Source organism: Gavialis gangeticus, unplaced genomic scaffold (assembly GCF_001723915.1).
Source record: "Gavialis gangeticus isolate Ggan-Ray unplaced genomic scaffold, GavGan_comp1, whole genome shotgun sequence".
NCBI lineage: Eukaryota > Metazoa > Chordata > Crocodylia > Gavialidae > Gavialis > Gavialis gangeticus.
The window spans coordinates 11,994,687-12,006,727 of record NW_017729029.1 but is presented as its reverse complement, the minus strand read 5'-3'; the positions used below and the strand labels follow the sequence as shown (position 1 = coordinate 12,006,727).

The 12,041-nt window shown below is 39.7% G+C and overlaps 1 protein-coding gene across 1 annotated transcript in view; it reads left to right on the top strand.

The window, feature by feature from the left end:
• LRCH2 (leucine rich repeats and calponin homology domain containing 2) overlaps positions 1-11,834 on the top strand; it is a 46,943-nt gene extending 35,109 nt beyond the window's left edge. Inside the window, exons 15-21 of the mRNA XM_019521011.1 lie at positions 2,700-2,744; positions 3,871-3,921; positions 5,579-5,636; positions 7,056-7,168; positions 8,382-8,519; positions 9,322-9,399; positions 10,800-11,834. Coding sequence (XP_019376556.1) covers positions 2,700-2,744; positions 3,871-3,921; positions 5,579-5,636; positions 7,056-7,168; positions 8,382-8,519; positions 9,322-9,399; positions 10,800-10,919 — 603 coding nt within the window. The 3' untranslated portion in view covers positions 10,920-11,834. The remainder of the gene's footprint in view (positions 1-2,699; positions 2,745-3,870; positions 3,922-5,578; positions 5,637-7,055; positions 7,169-8,381; positions 8,520-9,321; positions 9,400-10,799) is intronic.
• The last annotated feature ends 207 nt before the right edge of the window (positions 11,835-12,041 follow it).

Here is a 12,041-nt window from a genome sequence, read left to right as displayed (position 1 = left end):
TAGATGATCTGCTCAGGTCCCTTCCGACCCTAGAAACTATGAAACTTAACGTATCACTAAACTATACACCATTTCTCAAAAGATGTCTATGCACTTCAGTCACTAGGAGTACAGAGATAAGTTGATTAGCAGTGCCGATTTCTCATTTTTCAGAAGGTCGGCAGCTCGTTTGCAGCATGCACAATGGGGGGTGCTCAGAATGGGCGTTACTGAAACATCCAAGCACTCCTAGTGGCAAACAACAGATATAAATGTGTACATTCATTTTGAAACATGCGGCTGTATGATACAAGCAGGTACATTACATTTACCTTCTGCATTTTACAAGAGCAAGTATGTCTTTGGGTGTCCTTTAACCATACAAAATAACAATATTTTGAATTACTCTTGAACAAGAATCTTTAATCTGCGCCTCTATCCTTTTAGGGGCTATTTAGAGTTGGGAGTGTAGTGGATTTTTTGCAAAAAGAAGCAAAAAGCAGCCTAGCATTTTTCCTAAACTTGCAATGAGCTATAATCTCCATTTAGTTCAGTCTGGTCAGGTGAATATGTATGTTTTCAGGGTGTTGTGACAATACAGTGCACTGGAAAATATTGTCTCTCTGAAGTAATCCTTCTTCTCAGGCTGTGCTGAAGACCTTGGATCAAGTCTAACCCCCAATTCTCCTGAACATTAATTGGTTCTTTCCTTTCTCCTTCCCCAAACTTAGAGTCCCAAGACATGTGCGAAAATAGTTTTTATGCTCAGTGCGATGTTTTTATGAAGTCTAAAGAAAATGTATAATACATCTGAAAGCAGTTACTATATCTTGATGCAGCAGAGAGGTACTTAGCCATGTTAGCCTGAAGTCATAGTATCTGATGAAATAACCTGTTGCTTATGAAAGCTTATGCCTCTCTGCATTAATTAGTCTATAAGGTGTCACTCTGCCTTACCCGATACAGCATGTTAACAGCAAACATTTTCATAATTGATCTATTAACTTCTAGCTGAACACTTGCATTTGAGACATTTTCTGTTACTGCTTCATTTTGTTTGTAATGTGTATCAGTGATCACAAGATGTCAGTGTCTACATTTTGCAAAAGCAGATGTTAGCTTTGTTCACCTTTTGGAGATAATGAAAGTGTTGTGCTTCCGACTGGATTGAGAATTAGGATGTTCAGAACTATGAAAAGGGCTTCAGGAAATTTAACCATCATACTTCTATCTGGAAAGGTGGCCATTCCAAAATGTTAGGCAAGTTTGAAGTTAATTGCATTTTAGAATGAAGAGGGTATTGTGCATAATTTAGTCCAAAGCAAAGAGATTGCAGTGGGGAGTATGGACAGGTAATGGGGTGACTAGAGGCCAGAGTGCTGATAAAGGAGAGACATGGGGTGGGAAGCCGGGGTTGTCACTAGAGAAGGAGTACTGTAAGTGAGGGAGACCGAGGTAGAGATTCTGGGAATAAACTGGCTAAGCAGGGAAACAGGGACTGGGGCAAAAGGCCTTAGGAATAGAGGCTGCGGCAGAACTCTATTTCGCTTGTGCACAATCAAAGTGTGGCTTGAGACTAGCATTACCTGACTAAGTTGTGGGAGTGCTTGTTACCCCCACTGAGCATGTAAGTGCCCCCATTATAGGAATAGAGAGATGTCCGTGTATCTCTGGAGGGTGATTTTGTGCATATAATGGGTGCAATCCACATGCCCAAGGTGGGTATCAATCTCTCCTACATGTCAGCAACAGAAAATGGGACTGTGATGAGAAGCTGGGATGAACCAGAGACAGGACCAAGATAGAGACAGGTTGGTACAAGGCATCTCAACTTGAGCACCCAGAATTAACAGATCTTGTGACCTTAAACTCCTTGTGCTTCAGTTCCTAGCTGTAAAGCGAAGATAAAATAGCCCTTCATCTCACACAGGTGTTGCAGAAATAATTTCACTAATGTTTAAGAACATTCAGGCACTGTGGTGATGAGTAATATAGGAAAAGCCAAGAAGGAAAATAATAATTCTGTTTTCAGAGCAGCATTTGAATAGCGTGCAATAAATATGTAAGGATTATATAAATAAATGAAGGATTCTGTGGAGAAAATAATACTTGATTAGGTAATTAAAGACTGAATTATTATGAAGGAGATGCACAAGAGAGCTGAATTAAAGCTGTACAGGTGGCCTTAATTTTGTGAAGTGCCTGACTTCGTAGTATTAGTAATGTTTTAATATTGCTTTCCACATGTAATTGTACATATAGTTTAAGTTCCTTTCTAATGGATGCTGCTGTAGTAGTCGTTTGATATAGTGTGGTGGAATAGCTACACTGGCGTCAAAATCTGAGACCAGATTCTGCAGAAATATTTTCTAAAATACACACAATGCAATCATAAATGTAAAAATGTTTCTCACTAACATTTAAAAAACATTCTGTGTATTGCCATAAGGCCTCATGTCTTTCAGTCATTTTAACAATAAGTTGGTTGGCCTTAGCAGTGTTACCTGAGTAAAAGTGGTACCCCAAGGGAGCCAGCAGCAGTCAGGACTTGAATGCAGAAGCCCTTGTCCCTGTCCCAAGTCCTGCACCATTTAAAAATATTTGCAGGATGATGGTCAATTATCTATCTAGCAGTCCCACTGGCATGCATTACTTTTGGGACATGTAAAACCTGTGCATTTTCTACAAATAATAATAATAAAAATGTTTATGTTTTGCAGTACAAGTCTTCTAGAAAGAGTTCAAGTGGAAATGAAAATGATGAGGTGAGACACGACGGTGGTATAAAATACTTCAACCAAGACATTATTTGTTTGCATTGTAGTACCACTAAGCAAGCCCAGACACAGCCCGGGAACAGGTTGATGAGCAGGGTGTAAACGCCACAGGAAGGCTGTCCTTGCCCCAAAGAGCTTGCAGCCTACTTAGAACACAGGAGAGATATAGATATATATAAAATACCACCTGCCATAGACACTGCGCACGGGCACCTGAGTAAAGTAGATGACATGGTTGTTCTAAGGAAGGGCCATTTCTTTGTGCCTCTCTCATTATACTGTTGTACAGTGGCTGTCTGCATGCCATAATGCTCATCCCAAATGCATTTCCCAAATGCATTTGCAAGTCTGCAATGTAAAAGCTAAGAGTTAACATTAATTTTAAACATTGTTTTTCCTGTCTTCATTTTTTGTGTCTTCTCTTCCACTTGGTTTCTTGTTGCAAACATTTACAGTGAGACTACTGCTAAACTGTAATAATGACTTTACCTTCAACAATATAAAACATTGTGAAGCACTGCTTTTGATTACTATAGCAGTTATCATTTCAACAGTCGCTCAACTTTTAAGGGGGTGAGAGAATTAGTAGATGCATTAATTTTTCTGTTGTCCACAACAAACTACAGTCCAGTAATACAGCTTGATTTAAATCCTGTATCTTCGTTAAACAAAATAGATAGCGACTAGCTCTAGTGTTATACAAGTTTAAATAATATTTATTTGTAGATAAGTGGGGGCTTTGTGATTTAAATACTTTTACAATTAAAAGTGCAAGAGATTAAAGAGGGATGGGTTTATCATTTAAAGTGAAGTAATTTAATTATGAAATGTTCGATGTGAATATATGAAAATAAGTAATATAGACCTGTATTTTTCTTAGGAAGAATTCAAATTAAATACTTTACAGCAAGAAAAACACTTTTGTCAAAGTATTGTTGCTAAAAATATGCAATATGTGATTGACTGGCATGTTGTTAATTGCGAGTGGATTCCACCATATTTAAGAGAAATGTTACCTGTGTTATGCATGCATGTAGTCATTGTCATAACTTCATATTTTACCTATTTAAATCATAATTTTCTTTTTATAATTTCATCTCTGATTTCTTTTTAGCAAGACAGTGATAATACTAATGTGTCTCCACAGTCTCCTGTATCATCTGAGGTACAAGTTTGTGTTTTTTGGTTTGTTTTTTTTTTCTTTCAGGGAACATTTTTTGTGTGCACTAATTTGTTTTCACCATACAAAAATAGGTGGCTCTCAGACAAATCAGAAAATGTACTTAGTGGGCTTTCCTTTGAAGAGATTTGAAACCTATATGCATGTGCCTTCATTTAAAAGTCAGATATAAAAAGGAATCAGTTGTATAAAAGAAAGATCACTGGATCTTTTTGATTAATTGATGTACAAGAAAGAAACGTTTGGTTTTTTGCCTCACTTATTCTGGCTGAGAGAAAGCAAAGTTGCCGGGCTGAAAAGGGGCAGCGTCCAGGTGGTCTAGTGTTTAGAGAGTTGTAAACACCAGTTGTGATTTAAAACAGTGTCCATCTGTACACGATCCAGTGTTGCCAGGTCTTTTTCTGAGTCAGAGTTTCATCTCCCACATGTCTGGTTGCCTGATGTATGCCTTAGCCTGGCTTCCTGGTTGATTTTTAAGAAGGAAAATGCATGTGGCCTGATTGTGATGTTTCCCTTGCTGCCGGTCGCATTGCAAACCTCTGCCGAGAAGAACAGAAACTCATAAATCTACTATCAGCTAGGTATCATGGAGTGGGGAGTCAGGAAAGCGTTTACATGGCTGAGGGTGTTCCCCACCACCCTGGTAATGGAGGACTTGAAGTTTCCCTCCTCCAGCTCTAGGGATGGGAGAGGGCCATGTCCCGCACTTGAAAATACCTTTTGTCTTATAAAGAAATAAAAGGGGAGTCGCTCCTGGGCCTGCTTCCCCTGCTGGAAGTGCAGAAGGGAGCCTGTGCCACACCTTGGCCTGCACTGACACTGCAGAGGGGAGGCAGAAGTAGTGGCTGCCTGCCTGCAAGCTACCACTACTTATTCTTCATGATAATCTGGGTTGTTATCCCTGAAACTGCTGAGTGGGTTTTGTCCAGAACTGGGGTGAGACACATTTGGATTGTGAGCTTTGGTAGCAAGACATATACACATCAGTTCATAGATGCATAGGTGTTAGGGGCTGGAAGGGACCTTACAAGATCATCGGGTCCAGCCCCCCTGCACTTGGGCAGGAAGGACTGCTCCCTTGAATGGTTTTTTGAATACCTGTTTCTTCTGTTTTTTTCAGATGTAATGGAATAGGTCTGTCCACTCAACAGTGCTCTTTAAGGGATTCTTTTCTGTGGCTTAATCTGCATACATGCATATGGCACTGAATTAACTGAACTTTTTTTCAAATAATTGAGTTAAATCCATGTCAATCTGTATGTGGTTACACTTCGGTTATTTCCAGCTGACTTAGAATTAGAAGTAGGTTCATACAGAGATCTCAGTTGCTTTAAACAGAGACTTCAGTTAAACTGGTGTCACTTTTCTGCCTCGAGAAGACTGTCTCTCCTTGCCAGATGGCGAGCAAACGTACATCACTGCCTTATTATAGCACCCCTCTAGGATTTAAGGCTAGGATACTACTAGAAAGATGCTAGAACTCTGTTCTTTCGTTGAAGCAAAGGGAAGTTTTGTACTCTGAACATGGAAAATGGTCAGTGTTGTCTTGATGGGAACAGAAGTTTTAGATGTAATTTTTTAATTCTTTTAATTCCCTTAAACATTGGAGGAAAAATGACAATGCATTTTTTTTTTTTAACAGGATTATGAAAGGACAGACAGTAACTCTCATGGTCCATTTGGTCTCAAACCTAGGTCAGGTAAGCTGCTGTTGTTTAGTACTGCATAGCAGAGCAGATGCCGACTCTCCCCACTATAAGGGAGGGAAAGGACAACAGATGCATGAACTGGGACAAGTGGAAGGGGAGAGCAAGTCCCCACAGGACGGTTAACACAGTGCTATGGGGAGAGGCATGGCCAGCTGCTCGGAGAAGCTTCTCACTGAAGGGGCCCTCAGTTGCAAAGTAATTTGCTACCCCATTCATTTCTCTTCTCAGATGTAAGCCGTCCTGTGCAGACAGAGAATGAAAGTGCACACTTGTCCCTGGGAATACTGTAGAGAGGCAAGGACCACTCGCTCTCCATTGAATAGATGCATAGAGTAGGGAGCTGCCTGTGGTTCTTTGGCTCAGCACATCTCATGCCCCTTTCACTTCCAAGCAGCTGCTCACTCTCCTTGCAGGGGGATTGCTTTAGATAATGCCAGCTGGCACAGGTGCTAATTTCCCTGAAGCCTAGAAAGCAGGGGGCATGCCTTTAGTTAATACTTCATTTCTTAACTTTGTACTTAGTCATATACTGCACTGCATGTGGTATATAAACTATATGCAATGCCACTGGGAAATGCTACCATAGTATCAACCAAAAAAAAGGAGATTTCAGCTGGGAGCTTCTTTTCAAAAACTCAATAGGAAAAGCTTGTCCTGCTTCTACACACTTTGGGCTCATGTTTATCTTTTGCAAACTTAAAAAATGCATCTTTCCTTGTTACTAACTTATGGATCCTCAGTACAAGACTATACCCAGCAAAGGTCACTCACATATGGTATCTCTTTGGACTTTACACTCTCTCCTAACATGGTGTAATTATAAAATGATTGGTATTATTCCAGCTTTTGAAAAGGTTCTCCTTTAAATTGTTCCAGAGACTTGGGAGTTAAGAGCGTACTTTATTTTCATATAATGTATGACTGCCATAAATGTAAAAAAGCATAACCTTGACATTCTGAACAAGTAATTTAAAATGTCTATTATTGAGTATGACTGGAAGCTTTCCTGCTAAAAAAACTAAAGTAAGAACTGAATGAGAGAGGCTGTGCAAGGATTAAACTTTGAACATATTGTCCTAATTTACCACACATTAAAATATTCCAAAATATATGTGCCAAGCAGAGTTGCACATCTAAATCAACTCTCTCTGAATGGTTTCTAGGCACAAATGTGCATGTGTGAAGAATTATCTAGTCTAGTTTTTTCTGCATGTTTGACTGAACTAGTAGCTCATTTAGCTGATATATTAGGGGAGTCACCTTATGATAGTGATACATCTTATGATATATAACATAGCTGTCTTAACATCTCAGTAGAGTTTTTCTCTTGTTTGTCGTTACTGATGGACTCTTCTTCATAAGGCTTTTTTTTTCCAAATACTGAAAAATAACTATACTAATTTTTCACAGCTTTCAGTCGTACATCGCGGCAGGACTATGGAGCAGTGGACCCTGGATTTACAATGAGAAGGAAAATGGAGCATTTAAGGGAAGAAAGGGAACAAATAAGACAGCTTCGCAATGTATGTGCTATAATTTTCTATATAGGTTCAGTCTTGAGACCAGACCTTCCCTTTACTCTTCCCTACCAGTAAAACCTTTGTTGTGAAGCCTTTCTATGACAGAGATTATCACGGCTGTGCAAGAGCCATCCCCACAGCAACATAGTTCCACCCTAAGAGCTTGCATATGACAAATCTTCTCAAGGAGGAAATGGCACGAAAGAAAACGAGTGTATGGTTGGTAGGCCTCTCTAGCATGCCAGTTTGCACATTGTGGTTGGGTCTTTAGAAGCAATGCAGGGCAAACAGTGCATTGCAAGAGAAGGCTCCCCTAGTACAGTACCTCTTGGCTAGCGGTTTGGCTTGTACCTGACCTTGGACTTTGAACACTTGCCTCATCAAATGTGGGTGGAAGGTAGGACTAATTGCAGCATGCAGCACTAAGTTGGCACTGAGTGTATCTAACTGCATGTTAGGTCAACATGTCACTATTTCCCTGGCTTTATTCTCCCAATCATATTTGTAAATTAATTTTATAAAACAGCACTCATTTGGTTAAACAGCTGTTAAATAACAATGAGGTACAATAGAAGTTTAGGATTTTTGATGACCTGTTTTAGTTATATTTTTCACTTCTCCAGCTCCTAGTTGGACACTATTACTTATCACATGGGTGACATCCCCCACTGCCCAAACTTTTCCAGCACGTGGAGAGATCCCTGTGTTATTTCCTATCATCTGTGTGTACGTATTTTTGGAGGTGACCTCTGCAAAGCAAATAAATCACTTGCTTTTCACAAGGGCAAGATTGATCCCCATTGTGTCTGTCCCTGCAGAGGCAGTTGACCCAGCTTTGCAACCTGACATTTATACCAGCAAATTCTGGACTCCCATGGGGTGTTCAGTTCATCTTTTTATGATCTTTGATAACATCTGCAAGTTAGATGTCTTGGCTCTCCACATTTGTGTATGGAGCCTTATTGTGGCTGCTGGCTGAGTTCTTCCCTTAGTACTTCTTGGCCTTTTGACTAAGACCAAGTGTCGTGTCCTTGAAGATACACCATTAAAAGTTAAGGAAAAACAGGTTAATTGTATGAAAACGGAATACTTGCAATCAATTATAATGTGTTAGCATAAAAATATTGCAATCTTAAACTTAGTTTAAATTAAAATCGCTTTGATAGTGAGAACAGTTTTTCTGTTCTCTTCTTCCTTTTTCTTTTTCTGTCAATAGAATCTTGAATCAAGGTTAAAAGTGATGTTGCCGGATGACATTGGAGCAGCATTGATGGATGGTGTGGTTCTTTGCCATTTAGCCAATCACATAAGGCCACGTTCTGTTGCCAGCATTCATGTACCATCACCAGCAGTGGTAGGTCAGCTATATCTTTATAGTCATAGAGTGGTAGGAAATTCAGGGTGGAAGGGACCTCAGGTCACATCCAGTCCAACCCCCTGCTTAAAACAGGACCAGCCCCAACTACATTATCCCAGACAAAGCTTTGTCTAGCTGGGTCTTAAACCTCCCCCAAGGATGGAGACTCCACCACCTCTCTGGGTAACCTGTTGCAGAACTTCACCACCCTCATGAAAAAGTTTTTCCTAATATGCAACCTGAACTTCCCTTGCTGCAACATGAGCCCATTGCTCCTTGTTCATCATCTGCCCCCACTGAGAACAGTCCAGCTCTATCCTCTTTACAGCCCCCCTGCAGGGACTTGAAGGCTGCTATCAGATCCCCCCTCGGTCTCTGTTCTCCAGACTAAATCAGCCCAGTTCCCTCAGCCTCTCCTCACCAGTCATGTCCTCCAGCCCCACAACCATTTTCATTGCCCTTCACTGGACTCAACCCAGTTTGTCCACATCCTTCCTATAGTGGGGGGCCATGTCTGAAGTGAGGACACTCTTGGAATTCCATGCTAGATAGTTGTAAGTGGTCTCTACTATGTTGTATATATACATTATCAGTTTTTGTGTTCTTTCCAGACCCATAAAACAAGTACTCTGTCCTAGATTAAAGGTCATTGGTTTAGAAGCCTGTGTTATCTACAGAGGCTTTACGAAATTACTATTGTAACTTAGTTTCTGGTCCAACAACTGTTACAGAATTTGCACCATAATTTCAAAAACCTGTCTTAAAGAAGTAAGTGAGCATCTAACATCCTGTTTTACAGCCTAAACTCAGCATGGCGAAGTGCCGAAGAAATGTTGAAAACTTTTTGGATGCTTGTAAAAAATTGGGCGTCCCCCAGGTACACAGATTACTTGACTGACTAATATGCTTGTTGATACTGACTGCAGGCAAGGTTTAGCAGCTTTGTAGGAGTTTAGATTTCTGACCATTGGGGAGTCAACTGGTTATAATAGAGGACTCAGGACACCTGGGTCTTACATCTACCTCTTTCTCTGAGCAGCCATCTAAGCTTTGCCAAATCATTTTACCTCTCTGGGCTTCAAAATGGTGCTGAACATTGCATTTGGCTTTGAGAGCTCCTGATGAAAAGCTCTGTATAAGAGCTAGGCATCACTGGTATCAGAAACCTTTAGTTTAGTAGCATATTACAGTATGAATGGCAGGTCTTCCTGCCTAGGAAAAACCCTACATTAAAATGAGAGATTCAGTGCACCTTTTGATGTGCAGATGGAGCTGTCCAGAAGAAGCTTGTGATCCCTTAACTGTACTGCAACAGCTCTGGTCCTTGGTACTGCTTTCACATTGGCCAGGTTGATTCTTTTACCTCCTCCACCAGTGGAATCTCATTAAAAGAGAAATTTCCTTCCCGTGTAGAGGTGAGAAACTCCAAAGATTTGTACTTGGAGTAGCCAGATGATTGTTGGACTGGTTACTGTTTCTTCCTGCCCCAAAGGAGCAAGGGCACTGTTTCAGGTGGAACCATAGTTGGGAATTATGGTGCTTTGCTTCTGCACTGCCCAGCATCTGCCCCCCAGATCAGCTGAGGTCCTGCAGAAGTCATGTTCCCAAAGATTTTGCTATCGATTCCAACCCCACGCGTTTATAAATAATTTTAAAAAAGGCAAGGAGTTAATGCTAGATGGTAGGCACTTATTTTATCTGATACTGTGGGAAAGGGGAAACTCTGTGGAGGGTGATTTTGTTGCCAAGTTTCCCCATCCCTGGCAGTGCAGAGACCTGTACAGAGCTTCCACGTGTTGGGTGGAGGAACGTGACCATGAATCCAGAACTGCCCTGCCAGCCTGTTTTGTTGCATCCGTTTATGAAGGCAGATAGAAACCTCTGTTCCTGAATCTTTAGTTAATTAAGATTAGTACAGGCCTTAATTTAATGGAGGGGAGGGGATTTCTGATAGACTTGGGGGTCAGAATTTCAGGATGAATGTTCTTCAGTTTTATAGAAATGTTTTCCTTGATTTGCTAATTATTTATATTTTTATTTGCATTTTTCATACTGCAGCTCTCAGAATTTCTGTGGAATATAATTAGATTCAGCATACCTTCTCACACTCAAAGTTGCCATAGAAACGTGTGCAAGTGTAAAGAGGAGTGATTTCTGTACAAAATGCTAATTAGAAGCAATGAAGTATTTGAGTGCTTGAGTCTTGTAAGAATATATTGTGTACCCAAGCTGGGCCAAAGGATTGCAATATGATGCATGTGTTGCTTTATTTTTCAGGAAAGGCTTTGCTTGCCTCACCATATTTTGGAAGAAAGGGGTCTAGTGAAAGTTGGTCTCACTGTTCAGGCTCTGCTTGAACTGCCTACATCTAAGGCATCTCATCTTTCCTCTGTGTAACGTGACTTTTGGAAACCAGACAAACCAACCTTTGATCTGTTGATTTGGATTGCTCCTGGGCGATTCAGCTTTCTGAATGGGCACATCCAAGCCATCAAAAAGTCATTTCTGCCCAGATACTTTAGACAGAGCCTTATTTTGGAGTTAAGCATGAACCTTGATGTGAAGCAGACAATTACCTGAATATGTTGGTATTCTGATTTCTTTCTGGGTTTTTTTTAAAGCGTGGATGCACAAGAGATTTTGACAGCATCAGGTTCACTTTCCAGGTAACATAAGTTCCAAGTTTCCCATTAATGTTTCATGGTGTTACATTTAAAAATTTAATTTTTTGATACCTTCAGTTGACTTAAAGCCTTCCTGTAAAACATTTAAATCAATTGTTTGGTTTAAATATACAGTTCAAAATACAGCGACTGTATGATGGTGAAAATATGAGTGACTGATCGCATTTAATCCATTTTAATGTTTCAAGTAGCGCTGCCTTTTGGGTTCTTGATTTCTTGCACTCTTGTAATTTATACATTTTTAACATCACCAGTATTTAGTTGGACATAAGTTCATTACACAAAAGAGTATACAGTAAAAAGGACAGATTTCATGGGGGGTTTTCCAGTCTTCTAGGTTGGTGCCAAAATATTTTTTCAGTTGTACTGTAGATTGTTTACATGTGAAGTGCCTGTGTAATTGATGACTCTTAATAGTCTTAAACATTTTTGCAATTTCTTTGTCTGAAATAGATACAATGGGAATTTTTAGATATTTTAATAGTTTTTTGTAAGGTCAGTAATATGTGAAGATATAAATGATGCTTCACATTTTTGATGTTGGATGTTTTAAGTTTGTTGCACAATTTAATTACTTATTATGGTGTCTGATGATGGGAAATAATGTAAATACATTTTATTTATGCTATTTAATTTGATAATATCTAATCATTTCTGTTTTAATGTATTGTTGGACAAAAATTGTCATTTTTTAATTATTTTCCTTGTTTGGGACAAACAATAACATACACAGTAAATAAGATGTATAAGGACTAGTGATGCATACATAGTAATCATTAAGGACATTTTGATAGAAATGCCAAAATCTCAGGTTTATACTGTGACTTTCAGGATT